The 20609-nt window shown below is 42.9% G+C and overlaps 3 protein-coding genes and 2 non-coding genes across 5 annotated transcripts; 2 read left to right on the forward strand and 3 right to left on the reverse strand.

Annotated features, from left to right (window-relative positions):
• The first annotated feature begins 826 nt into the window (after positions 1–826).
• LOC1274681 (ran-binding protein 16) lies at positions 827–8586 on the forward strand. Its single transcript, XM_313837.6, has 13 exons — positions 827–1061; positions 1876–1965; positions 2031–3826; positions 3910–4054; positions 4133–4416; positions 4496–4686; positions 4757–4968; positions 5031–5169; positions 5242–5319; positions 6462–6666; positions 6773–6892; positions 7127–7214; positions 7338–8586. Exons 2-13 carry the CDS (start codon positions 1963–1965, stop codon positions 7344–7346), a joined length of 3270 nt encoding a protein of 1089 aa, XP_313837.6. The 5' UTR covers positions 827–1061; positions 1876–1962; the 3' UTR covers positions 7347–8586.
• Positions 6239–6310, reverse strand: Trnaq-cug (transfer RNA glutamine (anticodon CUG)). The gene has a single exon. It is a non-coding gene; the product is annotated as a tRNA-Gln (tRNA).
• Positions 8587–8658: 72 nt separating the features above from the next.
• Positions 8659–10242, reverse strand: LOC1274682 (UPF0415 protein C7orf25 homolog). The gene has a single exon (XM_313838.5). The coding sequence runs from the start codon at positions 9947–9949 to the stop codon at positions 8759–8761; it is 1191 nt and encodes a 396-aa protein (XP_313838.4). The 5' UTR covers positions 9950–10242; the 3' UTR covers positions 8659–8758.
• A 116-nt stretch (positions 10243–10358) lies between these two features.
• Positions 10359–10430, forward strand: Trnag-ucc (transfer RNA glycine (anticodon UCC)). Its single transcript has one exon. It is a non-coding gene; the product is annotated as a tRNA-Gly (tRNA).
• Positions 10431–10593: 163 nt separating this feature from the next.
• LOC5667453 (uncharacterized) lies at positions 10594–20573 on the reverse strand. The gene is made up of 6 exons (XM_061652727.1): positions 20335–20573; positions 19593–20148; positions 19065–19412; positions 18122–18259; positions 11061–18045; positions 10594–10985 (listed from the first exon to the last, which is right to left on the reverse strand). The coding sequence occupies exons 2-6, from the start codon at positions 19827–19829 to the stop codon at positions 10936–10938; spliced, it is 7758 nt and encodes a 2585-aa protein (XP_061508711.1). The 5' UTR covers positions 19830–20148; positions 20335–20573; the 3' UTR covers positions 10594–10935.
• Between the last annotated feature and the right edge of the window lie 36 nt (positions 20574–20609).

A 20609-nucleotide genomic window follows, 5' to 3' on the forward strand; every position in this document is an offset into this window, starting at 1 on the left:
GGATGTTTCATGTTTTGACGTTTAAGTGTTCGTTAACTGAGAATCACTCCAGTTAGCGAACCTCCAGTTAAAAAGCACTCCAGTTAAAACACATCCAGTTAGCGGTCACCTACTGTATTCAATAAAGAGCGTTCGTTGAAAGTGTTGAGCGCAGCTGCTTCTGTTGAGTTTGTGGTAGTAGGAGCGGTCAACCGTCTTTCGCACGTTATTTCACAACCATGCAATACTTGCACTGGATCTTGTACTACCTGTACGATATTAATGTGATGTTACGACTTGTATTTTGATTCATGCCTTCTCATTTATCTTATAAAAGAAACGCGTAAATAAATGGGGAAACTTACAAGCACGTACTGTAATTGAAGATAGACAGCCCACCAATCGCTTTTTGGCGTTTGTTTTGAATGAATAAAAAATAAATTAACATACATGCATCCTTTCAATATTTTAACTTACTTAACAGAAAGATAAAAAAAAACAATTAAAATTGAAAACAATAACGGCACATATAAAATTCGGATTGACTATTTCTGGCATACACAGTGGCGCTCTGACGGTCACACACACCTGACATTTCGTATAACACATGCAAGGTGCGTATAGGTGAGAAGTGCTCCACATTTTGTTAATCACGAATAAACATAATAAAAACATTGCATGTCACGAATGGAACAAACCATTTCATCGCTAGAAAAAAAGACCGTTGTTTTAATTGATGAGCTGTTTGCGGTTCTCCTTTGAATGCCCAGAAAACAATACATTTAGAATAATTTAGAAAAGAGGCGTGACGTACGGTGCAGCAGCATGCATGATGGCGGCACCGAAAATCACTTTTTGACAACTTGTTCTTTTGTCCACACCTTGGTTCGCTCCAAAAATTTGCCTGAATGCACAAGCTATTGCGGCGATAGGAGGAGTAAAACATTTACCACACACTGCGGAAAAACAAGCAATTGGCGAAGTTAAAATTTCCCAGCATCTTCGTGCGCCGTACGAGTGAAGGGCGAATTCTTAACCCGGTTCGACTAGGGCCATAGTTCGATGAAGTGACGCTATAAAGTGTACGTGAATTGGGAAACATCAAATTCCGTCTTTACACGAAAAAACAGGACTACAAAAGAACGTAGCGCTGTGCTTATCTGGAACGGCAAAGCCGACTGTAGTACCAATGTTCGGGAAAGTTGGTAACAAAACATTGCTACCTCAAAGCCAGAAGTATTGTTTAGCAATTGGCGAATGACTATTGATGTTTTCTTTTCTGCATAAGGAGTCTCTGTAGCAGAACTAGCCTCTTTATCTGCCGGTAATGTGAATTGTCATTACATGGTCCTCTGTCATCGTCGATGGCGGTGTTGATGGCGAACCTTCGATTCGTATATCCACTTTTTTACGCCGGTGGTAGGAAAATTGGCAAACTGAAATCAAACAAATAGAATAGTTTGTCAGTACATTATGATGGCCAATTCGTTTTGAACGGCTTAAATCGGTGTTGCTTTCCTTCTACGTTTTCTTACATCTTGCTGCAGCACATTGGATGCATTATTTGCAAAAGATCGTCAGAGTTGTTTTCATTGATAGAAACTAGCATCAGAAGACGCGTGTTCGGAAAAACATGCAGTCTGACGCATACACACACATACCGTCGACGACTTGGTTGATTGAGAGGACTTCAAGCTAGGTTTCGGAAATTTCCCAGCGGAGAGATTTGTATGTGTGTCGTAAAGCGTGTTTGTGTTGCTTTCCATATAGCGCAATTGGGGTTATATTGTGACAATCCAATATCGGCGGTTTCAAGATAGATGTTCTAGTTGATGTGCATTTAACAAACAAAAAAGTTTCGATTTTGACCGCAACTTGTTTATTACATTCTACCAGGACAAGCAATAATTTGACAACCAATCAAAACCCAGCGACTGATAATCTTGTGCCCGTACGTACCGAAAGCATCTAAATTTGATTACAATGGTAAGTTGGCAAACGCAGTGAATGTAAGAAAAGAGCTATTTACGAGCAAGAACTTTTTTTTACAGGAGCCAGAGCTGCTTGAGATATTGTGCAAGCAGTTCTACGAATCCCAGGACGCCCAGTTGCGAGTGGAGGCCGAAAAGGCATTGTACCATTTCCAGGATGATCCTGAAGCACTGTCCAAATGCCAAACGTTGTTGGATCGAGCCAACTCGAGCTTCTCGCAGCTGTTTGCCACCACCATCCTGACAAAGCTGGTGACGAAGAACATACAGGTGCTGCGGATGCAGCAACGGGTCGACATACGGAACTACGTGCTGAACTATTTAGCCACCCGGCCGAATCTGCAACCGTTCGTAATTCAGGCCTTAATATCGCTGCTGGTCAAGATCACCAAGCTGTGCTGGATCGATATGTATGAGCAGGAGTACGTATTCCAAAACATCCTGCAAGATGTGAAGGAGTTCCTGGGCGGATCGGTGGACCACTGCGTGATTGGAGTACAAATTCTGTCCCAACTTACGGTGGAGATGAACCAACAATCGGAATCGGCATGCAATCTCACCTTTCCCAAGCATTTGCGCATCACCAGCCTGTATCGCGATAAGATGCTGTACGAAATCTTCATCCTAGCATGCACGTTGCTCAGCCAGGCAAAGGATAGCGTTTGCAAGAACTTAAACTGTCTCGATGAAGCCCAGCAAGGCTTGTTCACGCATCTGCTGGAGCTAGCCCGCAACTGCTTGAGCTACGATTTCGTCGGCGCCACGGCCGATGAGTCGTCGGATGATATAGCTACCGTGCAAATTCCGACCAACTGGCGGCCAGCATTTTTGGACTCGGAGTCTGACTCCCTGAAACTATTCTTCGATCTGTATCACATGCTGCCAACGCGTTTGTCCAGCCTGGCACTGTCCTGCCTGGCACAGATCACTTCGATTCGACGCTCGATTTTCAGCAACTCGGAGCGCATCAAATTTCTCACCAAGCTAGTGAAAGGAGCCACTGACATCCTTAAAACGTCACACGGGCTGAGCGATCCCGACAACTACCACGAATTTTGCCGATTGTTGGCTCGCTTAAAATCCAACTACCAGCTCAGTGAGCTGGTCATAGTGGAAAACTATCCAGAAGCAATTCAGTTGATAGCAAAGTTTACCGTACAATCGTTGCAAATGTGGCAGTCAGCACCGAATAGTATTCATTACTTATTGTCACTGTGGCAACGATTGATTGCCTCCCTTCCGTACGTAAAATCGCCGGAGCCGCATTACTTGGAAACTTACACCCCGGAAGTGACGAAAGCTTTCATCACGTCTAAGCTGGACGCCGTTCCTGTGATTGTACGAGAAGGGCTCGAAGATCCCGTGGATGACACGGACATGGTGCAGCAGCAGCTGGAGCAATTTGCTACGATTGGTCGTTGCGAGTACGATAAAACGTGTGCACTGCTAGTGCAACTTTTCGATCAAACGGCCAATCGCTACCAGGAGATACTGTCCAGCCCATCTACAGCAAATCATATTGATCTGCAAATTTGCGAGGGACAGCTGACCTGGTTGGTGTACATCATCGGAGCATCGATCGGAGGCCGAATCGCGACACCTTCGTTCGACGATCATGATGTGCTGGAGTGTGACATCATTATACGAGTGTTGCAACTGATGACGCTAACCGATTCACGGTTGCCCCAGTGTGGATGCGAAAAGCTGGAACTAGCCTTCATGTACTTCCTAGCGCATGTACGCAAAATCTACATCACAGAGCACATGCAGAAGCTAAAAATGTTTCCCCGCTTGTCCGAGATTCTGGGAGTGAGCGATGACGACATGACTATGCTCACGGTCACTAGCCGTAAAATGTATGCTGAAGCTACGCAACGCATCTCACTGTGGTAACTTTTCACTATTATGATTAATTGTTTGCTCTTTCTAATCGTTTCAGCATCACAAACCTCAAATACTTAGGCAATTCCGAAATGGTGCTGCGGAAAACGCTTGCTTTGCTGAACGATCTAACATTAATTTGCTCTTCCGTACGAAAGCTCATTAAATTAGATGAAATTCAGTTCATGCTAAACAATCGTACGGTAAGCATTGTGGTTCCGAATGTTAATCATGCAAAAAGAAAAATACACTTTAATATGTGTGTACCTTTTGTTTTCCAGCGCGAGCACTTTTCATTCCTAGGTTCCGGTACAGTAGCAGCCACGCGATGTCGCAGTATGTTCTACACATGCCTTGGTCGTTTGTTGATGATGGATCTCGGTGAAGATGTTGAGCGCTTCAACACATTCATGATGCCGCTGACGAAAACGATCGAAAATATAATCATGATGAATTTTCCAAGCGAGGAAGCGAAGAAAGAGCTGATTGGACTATCACGAGACCTTCGAGGATTGGCGTTAGCGTTTAATGCAAAGATGCCGTACATGATGCTGTTTGATTGGATGTAAGTGTAATCGTATCTAGATCCTTGATTCTTCAAGGGGCAACTGTGTATTACATGACTTCTGTGATCTGTTTTTTAGCTATCCTGACTATTCGCCTATTTTAATCCGTGCCGTACAAATGTGGGCCCACGATCCTACGGTAACAACACCAGTGCTGAAGTTGTTCACAGAGCTAGTCTACAACCGATCGCAGCGATTGCTGTTTGATGTCTCTAGTCCAAACGGCATTCTGCTGTTCAGAGAAACGTCCAAACTGATCTGTTGCTATGGTAAGGAGACGCTTATTCCCTCCATTGCATTTCATGACTCGTTGCCTCTATTTCATGCTCCACTCCACAGGTGAAAGTATGCTGTCGCTCAATGTTCCCAAGGAGCAGATGTACCCAATGAAGCTGAAAGGTATTTCCGTGTGCTTTCAAATGCTGAAACAAATTCTCAGCGGAAACTACGTCAATTTTGGCGTCTTTAAGTTGTACGGAGACAACGCACTAGATAACGTTCTTAACATGACCGCTAAGCTGATATTGACCATCCCGCATGAGGATATACTGGTAAACATTATGGGCAGGGCGTATTTTGAGTGCGAAACTAAAAACGTATACTTTCCCTACAGGTTTATCCGAAGTTGTCGCTATCGTACTACACACTCATACAGTGCTTAGCCCAGGATCACATCTCATACCTGTCAACGTTAGAACCACCCTTGTTTTTGTACATTCTAGAGAGTATATCCCAAGGATTGAATGCACTAGGTAGGTTGTAGAAAGCAATGCGCTTTATAAAACGATACATTATCTGCATGGGAAAATTGTTCTTTTTTACAGAATCCGTAGTTTGTTCATGCTGTTGCCAAACCTTGGATCATATTGTAACATACATTTTCAAGCAGCTGCAACTGAATGGTAAGTACCTGTTTTGGTTTTTCGCAACCTTCTTAATGTAGAAATTGTAGTAATTTCGTTAACTTCGTAAACAATAACTTCGTTTTGGTGATGTAATAGAAAAAATTATCAGTTTTTATTTCGCGTCTTTTTCTTCCTTCTGCAAAACGATAAATATGTAGAGAAAAGTTCAAGAAATCTTCTATATTATCTAAAACAAACAAGTAAATATTAAAAAAAAAAACGTCGTAAATATCGCATTGGATGTAAAATATTGATGATGTCATGAAACGTGACTTTTTCGACCTAAATTTACTACTAATTGAACAAAATTTTGGTTAATTCCGAATAACTTTAAGTGAATAACAACAAAGGAGGCTGTTGAAAAACGCGGTGGATTTTTTAGAGAAAACACCTCATTTACTGGTATGAGGTTAAATAAAAAAATTAGGCCACATGTACCGATTGTCGAATTTCAACTCCCAGGCTAGGAGCGGACCAATCCTCCTCCTTATCTCCTAATTTATCGTTTTTATCCTCCCTCTCACTCTCTTCTCTAGCGTTGTGACCTGACAGACTGTTGGGCACTCACGAGTTTCCAACAGGGGCACATGTGCACATGTTAGTGTGGTAATAACAGATACTACACATATTAATTATTTTTATTCTTTAAAGAATTATTTCATTACTTACACATTGGCCATGCATTTTTTATTTCCATTATTTATTGATCCACTCATTTACTTTTCCAAAATTTGGATTGTTTTAGTCAGAGAAATTATAGTTGAAATTTGTTGGCAATACATTTTGCCATGCAAAATAAAACATGATTGAGAAGAGATGGAGGTACAACGAACGTGTGTGTAAAAGCTTGTAGTCCTGCTAAAATGTTGAAGAAACAGACGCAAAATGTATAAAAGAAAAAAAAGATCGACTCGGTAGGTTCCACCGAGATTTGAACTCGGATCGTTGGATTCAGAGTCCAAAGTGCTAACCATTACACCATGGAACCTTGTTGGGGAGGGCCGATTTATATCGATATACAAACAAAAGACGTCACCTGCTCATTGATATTGCACTATTTGTCTGCATACTACAAATATATGACTATTCTTGCATTAATCCAAAATTCTCTATTTAATTATTTGACTTTTTTATACCAGTTTCAACATTCCCGAACAAGAAGCATCGCCAGGCAGTACCACCGGAAAACAACATGTTTCTAAAAGTAATGGAACTACATCCTGAAATCCTGCAGGGTTTGCTCTCGACCATGATGAACATAGTAATGTTTGAAGACTGTAAACATCATTGGTCCATGTCCCGGCCTTTGCTAGTGCTAATACTACTATACGAGGATTGTTTTCGGTATGTATGGTGTGACAAAAAGGCATAGCATCAAAATGTTATTAGGGTTTTAATTAAGAAGAAGCAATTTTAATGTTATTTCTTCATCTGCATTTAAACTTTTCAGTCGAATTCGTGAAACGGTCATTCAATCACAACCTGTGGCGAAGCAACAGAATATGGCACGTCTTTTTGAAATGCTGATGGATGGTATCGAGCGCAACCTGCTCATTCAGAACCGAGATAAGTACGTTTTATTGTTAAATACATTGATTTCCACGTTTTCATCGACAGTTAACGTTCCGCCAATACCTCGTCCGGTACCGAAGGCTATGAATATAATCCCAAGTAGAAATATTCACCGTAGCGTAGTGGAAATGTCTTGACGTGTGAATGTGCAAGCGGCCAACGTGTTAAGCTTTATCCACTTTGAGTTGTCAGTCACATTTACCCTTAGCTCACACTAATTATCTCTTTCCAGATTCACACAAAACTTGTTGCAGTTCCGTCGGGACATAAACGCATCTCTTAAGATCACTCCACAGCCTAACTCTACGGCCAATGAAATGGTAAGAAGCATGTGGCATCAAACAATATTGACACAGTTGAGCATTGTGTTTGTTTCGTGTGAGAGTTCAGTGAAAAGCTTGTAATGATCCTCTAAAATTTGTTTTTACTGTTCTCTATTTTAGGATGATTAAAACGAGAAACGGCAACTGGACAGTGCTGCAGAACAATTTTACACAGCATTGTGTGAAGCCGAAAATCGAGAGCGAAATAGTGTTATCTTGTTTGATGTTTAGTTGCTGTTAACGAAGGAAAAACGTACATCCAGCAAGGCAATTATATGCGTACACGTGCAGCAGCAGTGGTTACAATTCAAATATCGTAAAAGGTTTAGCATAACACATAGGCACTGAATGTTGGACTCTCGCCAACGGCAGGGAAATGTTGGATTTTTTGTACAATAATTGCAATGAGAGTTAACGCGCCACCATAAGAATAGTGTACGAGTAAATGAAATCCGATAGAACATCCGGTGACTACGGAACGTCCGTGGTAGATGCGGAATCAAAAAAGGGAGGGATTGTTTGTTTGTCGGTACAATCAATTATCTTCGTTTTTTTTTTAATCTATTATCGTACAGACGCAAATAGTCGATACTTGGTATGGAGAGAGTTCATTTTCCAGCTTTTCATATGGGCAGCATTTGGTATCTTTTTTTGTCTCGAAGCATTAACGGTAACATGCTAGTGGGATTGTCGGTCGCGTAGCAATGCCGTTGATCAACTACAAATGTTGCGTTTTATTTTTCCCATTTAAATTCCAATTCTTAATTATCTGCGAGCAGGAATGTTTACATTCCCCACTTCTATACAATACATACATATTATTATTTACGAGCATTGCATTAAGCACACGAAGAATGAATGATAGATCGATCGAACAACAAGGATAACATGCGTACTGTTAATATAAAATGTACCTTGGATGTGTTTCATAGGAAAACAAAGCTTCACATTTCAATGTTTATTCTTTTCTTTTTTGCGTTATGTATGTCAGCCATTTCATTCGTTCCTTTTTGGTCTTGAAGGATAATCTCGCTTTCTACTTAAGACAAAAAGTCTACATTTTTGGAATGTCGTTCTTTGCAGTTGGTTGTTTGTAGTAAGGGAAATTAATTAGCAGAGAAACGTATAAAACAATACATACGCATCGAGTCGATGTGTGTGTATGTGTGTGTGTGTATGCACTGAAGCAATCGACTGATGTGAAAGTACTTTGCACGGTAAGCAAACAGAAGCAAACGAACGAAGGAGGCATTGAAGCATTACCGTTTTCTGGTGGTATGTATAGAATAACAAGAAACTGGATGGTGTGAGATGTGAAGAAGACGAAGAATTCTGGAAATAAAAACGAACCGTGAGAAATTTGATGTAAGTAGAAGCTGTACTTTTAATTGTCTAAAAATGGTCACACACAAACACAAATTCAAGAGAAAAGTTATCCACATTTGTAAAATAAGACTTCCATTTTTATTATTGACTGTTTGACTTTTAATTTTGAATAACTAAGCGTGTCGTGACGCGGAGCGATTGTACAAATTTTAAAGTCACTCTGGCGGCAGTGGTTTAGCAGTTTTTTCCTTATCCTCCGTAAGGGCCCTAGCATCATGCAAAAAGACGGGGACCTCGAGACCCTGCATTTTTGCTGCGCGCGTAAATCCTTCGTTTGACGTAACCGTCACGGCACGATGATACAGTCCAAAGGCAAATACTTGCAAACTACGCGGACGTATCTTGCCGCCCAGCTTCAATGCTTGCAGCTCCTTCGGCGCTTGCTCCAGTGCCACATCAGGCAGGACATGTACGCGATTAAACAGCTCCTTGGCACGTGCCTTTTCCTGCTCACCGCCCAATATCGAGAGGATGTCGTTGAACGAATCGTACGCCGTTTGACAGCAGATCAGCCGCTTGCCGTCAAACAATCGCTCGAGCACCGGTTTCACTGGTTTATCCCGTTCCCAGCGAGCCTGTTCCGATAGCAGTGGTTGCTTGAACTCCCAGCTAGCTGATCCATTGGTCATTGCGCTGCAGTATGCTATTAGCGTGGTAACGTCTACATTTAACAGGTTTATTTCGTCCTTTGGATTGCATTCCGAGATCGAGGATGCGGACGAGCAAGCCGTTGGTATTCCTCCCTCTTTGCGAGTGTTACCGCATACTTCTTCCGCAAGGATTACCACGCGCACTCCGATTCGCTGTAGTTCTTCGACCAGCTCGCTTTCAAGCTTGCTGAGAAAGCGAAACACAACCGTCGGCGGCCGGAACATGTAAGGAAAGTGGCAGGCCGCCTGAACATACTCTTCCGCCTGCTCTAGTATTGACTTCGAGCCGTAGCTTGTACGACCGTAAACTGCATCGCTGAGCGATTTGGGATTGCGGGCAATCACCTTGATCCATGTAGCGCCACCGTCGCAAACGATGTCCACCCGCAGTGGACATGCACGATCCTCGACCGGAAGGGGATAGTCGACATGTTTTACCTCCGCACTCTCTAGCAGGCAATCCACAAGACAGCCGAAATGGGTCAGGTTGCTGCAAAGAATGTGATTGATAGTGACTGTTCGGTTCGCTTTCACTCGGTTGAGAAATTTAAGCTCTTGACTGATTTTCTTCTGAATTTTCTTCACTCCTTCGATGGTGTTGCGTTGAGAAAGACTTTTGAGCAGCTTTTCCCCGAGGTCGATCTTATCCTGCGCCAGTTGCGTCAATTCCTCGATCGTGTGTTCATAGTTTTGCATCGTTCTAGATCGAGCAAAGCTATATCTAATCGATTACACTATACACATTCACAATTTATATATATGTATATTCGTAAAGTCTTTGAAGAAACTAGCAAAATAACTGCATCATGTGTAATCGCCAATACTGCTGAGATATTGCTTTGTTTTTCCTTCAGCTGCTTTGGTATGTTGTTGCTTCTGTCAGTTTGACGTTTTGTTTAACCAATGAACCGAACAGATTCAGAACGGAACGACCATTTATTTATGTAAAAAATCAACTTAACCTTACTTACAAATAGGCATTTGCTGTGTGAATAATGGTTTTATGTTGATTGCAACATTTTTAAATTGTAAATAAAAGTATCAACATATGTTCTAGAGTAAGTGGAACTTAAAAATAGCGATGTAAACTCCCTTCTCTCAACGCGCGTCGGTGGTGTAATGGTCAGCATAGTTGCCTTCCAAGCAGTTGATCCGGGTTCGATTCCCGGCCGACGCACAGATCTTTTTTTATTCGAATTTTACTTCCACATAAGTTTCGAGGATGTAGCTGATGCATTTATTGTATTTGTTTGTCGTTGGCTTTATTTTCCTGGGCACAATGTCTAAGTTTGTCATCAAATTTTATTTCCCGCTGATTGGTTACATGCTTCAAATATACATGTATTTCGTTAATAGGTTTTATTCATCCGAAATAAACGCCGATCCTTAAGCACGTATTCATAAATCCATAATTCATATGTAAAAACAGTAAACGTTAACTAACCAATAAGAGAAGAGAAGAATAATATTAACATAAAAAATTTCCTGATTCTGAGAGAAACCAAAAATTCTTCAAACATTGAAAATTGAGAGATTTTGCAAAGATAGCACATTATAAATAGTAATTTGCTTGCTCAATGCAGCGGGGGATGATCACGATGATACATTTTACGTCTAGAACTTCAAAATCAAAATTTCCGTTTTCCGGAGAGGGTAGAAAGAAAGAAACAGTTTATTATCACCTAAACAGCATCGCTAGGCGTGGTTGTAATCGGATCAGCTCCTGTAAATCCTGTAAACACAAAAACAATTTTGTTACATTTTTTTAACAGCCCAAATTCCGTGCAGTCACCAGATTCCATATTACCTGTGTTTGAGTCATTATCCTCGGTATTATTATTTGCAACAACAATTCGCGTAAAATTCGTACACGGATTGTTGGAGGAAGGTAATTCTTTTGAAGGTACATCAGATCCGTAATCCAGTTCAAAATCTTCTACATCGTCGTTAGTATTAACCGCGGCTTCATCATACTCATCATTCTGTTCCAGATGCTCCTCTTCCCACTCGATTGTCGGGATGTTCTCTGTTAGGGGACTGTGCCTTTTGCTACTACTGCTACTACTTTCTTCGATTATTGCCTCGTCTGGTTCTACCTCTGGCAGATTAGGTAAACTGACCATGGCTGGTTCTATGGCTGCTCCAGAAGATTCCGATGCACTTCTACTATTAAATCGTAACCGCTCTTCATCGACATCTTCGTCCTCGCTGTTTTGCTTCGCAGTTTGTTCTAGCTCTAGCTCCACGAAGTTGCCGCTGTTCAATCGAATGCGCTTCGTAGTCGATCGTTCTTCGGTACTTTCATTTTCATTATTCAAATCATCGGGATCTTCTATTTCAGGTTTATCGGAACTCAAATCGCTTACACTAGCGAAGGAAGTAGATTTCGATGCGGTCTCATTATTGTTTTGTGGCTGACGACTATTCTCACAACTATGCCAACAGGTAGTTTTGGGAATTATTTTTCCACTCTTGGTCATGAGCAAGGTGTAAGTACAATACCTGTTGCGACACCTGTAAATCCATATGCCGTCCGAGCGCTGGTTTCGCAGCATGTATTGAACGCCTTTGTACATCATGAACATTTTTTTCCGTTCGTCCTTTTTCAATATTTCGTACTGCGATTTCCCACTTCCATCACTCGATTCCGATTTGATAAAAACCAAAGATGTAGGTTCCGTATTTTCCCGAACCCTCTGTCCTTCATCCGGTAGTAACACTGTTGGTCGTTGTACCACATTATGCGATGATTTGCTTGAATTCGGCTCTATTTTCGAGTGCGTATGAGGTATGGTGTTAGCTGGCACTATTGTACCTGAAGGGTAGCACAAGATACCGGCATCGCAATTTTCCTCCATGCGTTTGCTGCAACGCCAATACTGTACGCCGTCGCGACGGGTCAGATAAAAGTTGTACCGATTCCCTTCGAACCACTTGGTTCGCAAGTTACCGCTGCTGCTGGGGTTGGCATTGGGCAAATGATTGGAAGTGGCTGTTGGTGCAGCACTAGTTGATGCAGCTGGTAAAACTGGAACCACCTTTGGATTCACCACTTTTGGTATTACATGTCTCAATACATGTTTCGTCTTACCGTGCTCCCATTTACCACCGGGAGCGCGATAGAGTTTGGCCATACACCTAGGATCATCTGCACATATCCTTACGACTGTTCCGTCCTGTCGTTTATCGTAGTATCGATAGGATCGTCCTTCCATAACCATCACATTTGCTTCGGTCGATTCTGATGAATTTGGGGTGTCGGAATCATTAGAAGTGGGCTGACTACACACAGGGTGCTGGTGAATACCATCTGTAATGACTCGTCCGTTAGGTAACAGTTCCAGCGAAGCGAGACACCGTCCATTGAGATTGATCTTTGCGGCGCTAGACTTTTTTCTAGAGCAGTAAAATATTGTCGTATTGTCTGGTAGGGCCTGGCTCGCAGAAGCACAATACCGATGGCCTTCAAATAGTATCACAGGGTTTGAGCCGGGAGCTGTCGGTAGCAAACGATAGTCGGCCGAACCACGACCAACCGTACGGTAATCAGTCAAATCGGGTCGTTCATGAGCGTGGTGAACCGGAGAGAATACCTTTAAGCTGCCGGATGAAAGAAGCTTTACAGATGCTGAGCACTCCGAATATAGGCAGCTGTAAAATTTGCTGCCATTGTTGCGATAGTGCGAAGCAAGAAATTCGAACACGTAGTCTTGGTATAAAAGCAGATTCTTGCTGTACGAGTCTTTTAGGAACGAATATTCGTCCGTTATGGTTACTTCTTTCTTTATCCTTTCTTTTTTAGGCACCACGGGGTACAGCTGACTCTGCGCGAAAGGTTCACCATGCTTTTCGTTGGATCCATAGCTGGACTTTTTCGAACTCGGTTTTTGGGCTGAATTATCAGGTATGCCGCCTACCACATCGTTGACCTTAGCTTTACTCGCTGCATCTTCCATTTCTGGTTCATGATTATGCATGGCATCGAAACGATGGTGCAGTAGATTGGTTTCGGTATCTAGATACACAGAACCGGTACAATCTTTCAGCTTCTGGTAACGACACCGGTATATATGCAGTCCACATGACAGCTTGCTGTGAAACCAATATTTATGCCCTGCAAACAGCATAGATACTCCCTGGGAGGATCGCACAAAGGTATAGTCGCTGGAGCCAACTTTTGAACATTGTTCCATTCTGGCCTGCTTTGACGCAGCGGACCAATGCCTCATAGTCTTTGATGATTCGTGCTTTATGGCCTCTGGGGTGTACAATTGCGACGATGTGCTCAATCGACTGTCTTCTGCTGTCGCCTCGTGGTTGTGGGAAGCGTTGGAACATTCAAACAGCAATCCATTTGGATCTATTTTCACACTCATCGGACATCCATGGGAAACGTTGCATATACAGTTGTAGTGCGTCATATCGTCCTTTCGTTCTTTCCAGAAATATTTATATCCTTTGTAAAAAACGGTCCTCTCAGATCGTCCCATTAGCTGGTACTTTCTGGAACCTTTCACATTGGGCACGGAAGGAGCACGCTCCATTTCTAAAGGCTCAGCCGGAGGTGGTCGATGGTTGTGCGTTGGGTCCGTTTCGAAGTGTATTTCGTCTGTTGGCAGGATTTTCAGCTCTACCGGGCACTGATGACGGCTGTTCCACAAACAACAACGCCACCGACTTGGTTTATCGGCAGCATCCCGTTTACTCAAAGCAACGTACCGATGTCTTTCATAGTGCAGAATATTAACTCCATCCCTTTGCACTACTTGGTATGCAGGTGTTGGACTTTCAGCACTCTCTTCATTGGGCTGATGTTTGTTGTTTTGATCGGAGTACTGTTCGGAACCACGATACACAGCGACTGCTGTCTCTGTGGCTGTGGATTTCGCTCTGGGACCACTATTTGTCTTGTGTGGGGTAACATCTTCCTGTGCATCCGATCGCGACTTGGTTGCTTCGTGGTTATGCGGACGCCCATTCGTACATTCTACAATTTTGCCATTTTTGTGACAAAACAGAGCAGCCCGACAAGCTCTTGTTTGGAACATTGTACAGCGCCAGCATTCTCGACCGTTCTTAATTGTCTGCAGTTTGTAAGAGAAGTTTTTATGGTGTATCACTTTGTGTCGATCAATGCGTTCAGTGGTTTTAGGTGAGGAGGAGGAGGAGTTAATTGGTTTGCCACTAAGTGTTCCGCTGTACGCTCCATTCAACCATTGAGCAGCAAACACACCCAAGTTCTCTGCAGGTGGGTCGAGATCTGCCAATTCAAACGGCACTGCCCGCTCAATATATTCACCGTTAATGGGATGATTGTGTGATATAGCTTTCGCCTTACCGTTTCCCTGCCGAACAACTTTGCCATCTTTGGTAAAGGCTACGAAAGCATTGCAGGTTCTGTTTGCGCGACATTTCCACGCAGTGTCGTCGGTTATGTTGTTATGACTGCGCAGTGAAAAACGATATCCTTTGTACACTAGCGTAATATGGCCTCGATCACTTTTATACAATTGAAACTCTTTACTACTTTTTGTAACACTTTTGGTGGATTGTTTTGACATTTTGGTAGGAGTCTTCTGTGGAAAGTCTTGCGCGGCACTCTTGCTACTGTTGCTAGCGGCTGTTAAGAAGCTTGGATGGTTATGGGGCCACTCGAATAGTATTACCGGGGAGGATGTTGTACCTTCAGTTGGTTCCAGTTGTAGTTTTACTAACGATTTGCAGCTGTCTAGTTCCGCACAAGCATACATGGCGGTTCCATCAGGAAATGATTTTATCTTTTTCATACGGTTTTGCTTATAAATAACCATATCTCCTTTCACAATCACACTTGAGGACGCGTCTTGTATTTCGGCTGCCAGGTCTGCTAGCAAGGTTTGTTCGGGTGATGCCTGTGAACTAGTTTCCTTGGGTGGATATCGCAATGGCGGTGGAAGCACATCCAGTGGAGGATGATTGTGATATGTATTGCGATACATAGAGCACGTATTGTCTGGACGTAGCAATGCTCTACCTATACATGCTTGACGCACCATACAGCGCCAAACGGTCGATCCGTCCGGGCGCGAGTAATCTTTGCTGAAACGGTTTTGCTGGAATATCAAACTCTCCCCATTCGCGCGATTCAAAGCAAAATAGTAATCCTGTTCTTCTTTAACCTTAGGCTTGATTTGTTTGTTATGCGTCTCATTCTTATGATCGTCCGGAGTTTCGTCCCATGCTGAAGCATTGTCGTCGTTGTCATCATCTTCGTCAGTAAAGTTATCGTCCATATCCTCCGGCAGCTGCAAATGGTTGTGCTTCTGATCGTCCATTTCCAAACTTCCATCCTTCATAATTTTTAAGCTGACGCGACAGGTTTTTCTGTTCATCTGGCAAATCCACTTCACGGTACCATCGCTACGTTCGCGCATAGTTGAGCGCGAATATCGAAAACCTCGAAAAACCAAGCCTTGCGTATGGCGTCGGTTTTTCACATATCGATAATGGGCTTCCGCAGCTGGGATCACAATTTTTCCAGACACTTCATTCTTTGGCTCGTCGGATATATCCAGCGTACTGTTTAGCAACGAGCGCATATTTGCTTCAGGATCATCCTTTTCCTCAATACATCTATTCAAGTTAGCTATCCTAGCCCCGGGGTTGCTACAATGTTTGCTCGTACTAGCAGACTCTTTGCTTATATCAAGATCATTGAAAATAATGTCCTCGTCGCCACTGGTCTTAGCAGGAGGCGGATGGATATGATCAATATCTTCGAGCTTTGCTATCGTCTCGTTGGTGTACATCACAATCCCAGCACGGCAACCATTGCTGGCTTGGGAGCAGCGCCACATTGATGTATTGTCCGATCGGTCTGCTTTTTTGTTATAACGGTAACCAGCGTGAATGAGCGATGCACCATTTTTTTTGTTCCTTACTAGATACCACTCGCTGCTTACAAACGTTTCGTCGTCTATATGAAACGGGCGTTTTTTAACCACCTTTGTCGAAATCTTTTTAGGCGGTGGTGAAGGTGATGGTGATGGTGATGGTTCTGTTGCATCGGTGGGGCTGTGATTATGACGCCTTTCATTAATCCATTCAAATCGACCATCGGGATATTGGTATACTCCAGCGCGACACGTTTTTTTGTTCATCCGACACACCCAACAGATGCTTCCATCTTGACGAGTTCGAATTTTGCAATACCGGTATCCGCCGTACACTAGAGCCTTGTTACCTTTCTTGTTCTTTATAATTCGATAGTTGCGCGCCGTTTGTGATTTAGACATAACTTTTAGTGTTTTTCCAGCGGCAGAAGTAGTAGCGCACTCATTGGATTTTCGTGTTACGTTCACCGTTTTCCGAACTGGTGAGCATGCCTTGGTAATTTGATGCCCTAAACGGACCATTTTTTTCTCATTTTTATTGGCACTATCTGCCTGTTTCTCCTTGATTTGGGTATTTTCAACAACCTTGCTCGGGGATTTAAGGGGCCGTTTGGGTTTATCATGCAAATGTTGTTCATTTTTGGAGATATAGGCCACCCCATCCGCATCGGTAGTGACCTTCACGCGGCAAACGACGCCCAGCGAACCAACGCAACGCCACAAGCTCATCCCATTTACTCTTGAATAGGCTTTCAGAAACCGATATCCATTTAGCACGAGAGCCTCGCCACCTTTCCACGTGGGCGACAGTTCATAGTTTCTGGTTCTGGTCATGTTTTCTGTAATACTCATCGTACTTTTGATGGAAGAATGATCATGGTTTCCCTTCACCTCCACTAGTCCATCTGGATGTAGGAATGCAACAACACCGCACATATCGTAATTTCGACGACAACGCCATACCACCACTCCGTCCGCTCGGGCCGATTCGCGCACGTATAGATTCCCATCGAAATGAAGGCGAGGTCGACCATTTGCGTTATTCACAATTTTGTGACCATAGCCTTTCCGAACAACTCTCTTGTCATCTTTTTGGTTGGTTTGCAAATCATCGTTCTTCTCGCCGCCCGTGGAAGGAGAAAGGGATCGACTCTCCATTGCATTTGGTTGCTGACCGATCCGTAATTTAATCTTGGTCTTCAGAGGTGTATTTTCAGCCAATTCATCAACGTCATCGTCTGTAACGTTCGAATTATGTTGTGTTGTCTCGCAGCTGGATTCCTGCTGCTTGTGTAAATGAGTTTCAACAGTTTCGAACTCATTGTTTGTACTCTGATACAGTCCAGCCTGGCAAGTGCCGTTCAAAGCGTTGCATTTCCAAAATATTGTGCCATCTAGCCTGCTATGTTTCATGCCGTATCGATAGCCCTTGTATACGATTGAGTTTCCTTTTTTTACGTTCTTTACATAATGGAACAGCTCATCCGACATTCCGTTTGGTGATGCGTTTTTCAGCAGCTGCCATATTTGCAAATCGGTTGCACTATTTTCCACTTCCTTGTTATGCGTATGAAGAATGTTGTTTGTTTCCAGGTCTTCGCTCTCTGCTCGCCTGATGATTGCAGCTGCACAATCTTCCACTCGGCAATGCCATTGCCCTTTCCCTTTTTGTATGTACAAAAACCCGTCTTGAACCAGACAAACTAGCGCCTCACCGTTGTATACCTCGCGGAAAGGCCGCTGTGAATCTGTGTCTGGTGCGACACTCACTGAATATGAAGAACTTTCCATTAGCGGTATTAATGCCGAAGTATGGTCCATGCTAACATCGTCCTCAAAATTGTTCCAGATGTCTTCGGCTGTGTCATCAATATCGGGCATTTCTTCTTTGATCGGCACATCACAATCGAAATCATTTTGCTGTTTCAAATAATCAATAATACAATAATACAAAGGTAAGAGAGTTATTGTAGAAAATCAAGCTGATTTAGCTTACTTTGGCGACCTCCTCGTTGTCATTGGTGTACAAAAAACGGAATTCATCTTGTGGACGTTCTGGCATCAACTCCAAAAGATTTTCTTCTTCCTCCTCTTCCTCTTCTTCTTCTTCTTCTGGGGTATTGCATACATCGTGCTAAAAATAATAGGTACAATAATGCAAAGCAACGGTGGATTACCATATCTACAACAACAATTTTTGGTCCTAAAAACTCTACACATTCAAGTAAATACAGTGATTAAGATACGACAAACAAATTACTTGTATAGGTTAAGGTTGAGGTGGTTTTAATACAATATTGAGCGATGGATCGAACTTTTAGGTGTTATTTTATATAAAGTATTGTTTTCCACGTTAAAGTTCCATACAACACCTGCAGCAAAATGCTACTCTACTGTGTGTGATCCCATCAATAAGCATTTTCGATTGTTCAGATCCGGTAGATTGGAGTTCAGAAATCGTCTCCATCGTTCTGTCTCTATCACACCACAGCGGTTTAGAAATAGATTTGACGTGTGTCCGTGAGCGCAAGATGTCGGAACTCAAGCATTGGGAATGAAAATATGAAACGCACACATCGCTGGAGAAAAATTTGCTTTCGTAACTTAATTTCCGCCATGTGGATGTTATAGCCACATCCATTACGCCACTATTGAGAAAATGTCTACTACATCCAAATTGTCTTGTGAAGATTACACGACCAAAATTACTCAGAAATTTAGTAACAACGAAAGGAGGGGAACATACAATAAATATACGCCTCATGCGAAGATCTGGTACCTTCAGTGAGGACGTCACCTTAATTATGACTGCTATTGAATATCCGGAAATACACCAACATATCGGATCGTGGTGGAACATGCGCACGTATTCCAGCAAATTAGATAGCAGTGCTTCATTGCAAAATTGGTACCGATTTCTACATCTAAATAAGACCTACCTCGTTAGGAGCAGATGATGCGTTCACCGCACTAGACGAATCAGCAACACTGGCAATTGGTCCATGCATACCAAACATCTCATCGGATTGTTGCGGAACATCCACTGGGAAGAAGTCGCCAGCATTGATTTCAAAGGACTCCACATCTTTTTCCTTTTTGATGTACTTTGCGGGAAGTATCATCGATGATGAAGATGAAGCCGTAGCGATTTGCCCTCCCAATCGGCGTTTCCAGTTTCTATGCAGTACATCGTTGGTGCGGCACTGTTCTCTGTAGTGATGGAACTCCTCAATTTTTGCGACACAGGAATAGCATATCAGAGCATCCGGGTCACTGGCCAAAGTGATCTGAGTAATCAAAGTCATGCACAGAATAATGGTCGGATTTAAGAAAATGGAAATAATGGAATCTGCCGATAGACCGAACGATACCATTTCATGTTCTAGAAAGGTACCTGGCTGAGGTGTTTGCTGACAACTTAACGTATGTATGTAGGTAGAATATCTTTAGAAATGAAATGCACATACCTCCACTGTGGTACACTCGAAGATTTTACGTACGAGCAGCTCCTCTTTGTACCCGCCTGCAAAAAGTTCTCGGAGATGGGAATCTTCATTGCAGCACAACCTGCAGCAACCACTAACGTCGGTAGAATTGGGTATTAGAGTGCGGTGGTCCTGGAATGATTGCTCCGATGACTTCTGGGAACCATCTTCCATGTTCTGCACCGGCACCAAACTGCTTTGTGCGATACTCTGCTCCATAGTGATCAGCCGACAGAGTCCCAATAAATTTCACTTCTATCTGCGTATTTGCAGTAGATTCTGCACCATCTATCCCAGATAAGCAAGCACACTACGGGTTTTTTGTACGATATCTGCTAGAACACCATCGACAAATTCTCCACCAGAGTTGGATGTCGAATCTTAACTCATTGCTTTTGCACACACCGTCAAACGGGGCACGGTGTTCACCACTACACTCACACACGCATCGAGGGCCCTGTGTAAAAACCAATCCGGGTGAAGAGCACACACGTCTTGCCAGTGGTTTGTTTTGCTAGCGAGGAAGCTCCTAGCGTCCCTGAATCGTTTAGGCGGGAAATGAAAACACATACATTAACACTGCAAAAGGATTAACATTACAATCTCGCATCACATTATATAAGCTGTCTCCTGGATCGAATGTGCGTTTTTCCACTAACTTGCGTGTTTTCTAACGTTTCCTCTCAACATGTTCTTCGGTGCTAACCCAGTGAAATGAGGTTACCTTTTTCATTGTTTGGATGTTAGCTCAAATAGCACACATTGTGCATAGTGTTGCCCTTGAATAATGTCTATTACATGAGACACAGTATTACATCGATAATACGTGTGATTGAATGATTTTGGTATCTTATGCTGGCGGGAGTTACAGCTTATGAAATAAGTTATCGACGAAATGATTGTTGGATCAGAAAGTGAGCACAGCAAGAGCTTCGATGTAGTTCAAGATGTTTCGCACTGTTTCCTTCATGCCTTCGCCGCATACAAACAAACAAGTGT

This window comes from Anopheles gambiae, chromosome 2, assembly GCF_943734735.2.
Source record: "Anopheles gambiae chromosome 2, idAnoGambNW_F1_1, whole genome shotgun sequence".
Classification (NCBI taxonomy): Eukaryota; Metazoa; Arthropoda; class Insecta; order Diptera; family Culicidae; genus Anopheles; species Anopheles gambiae.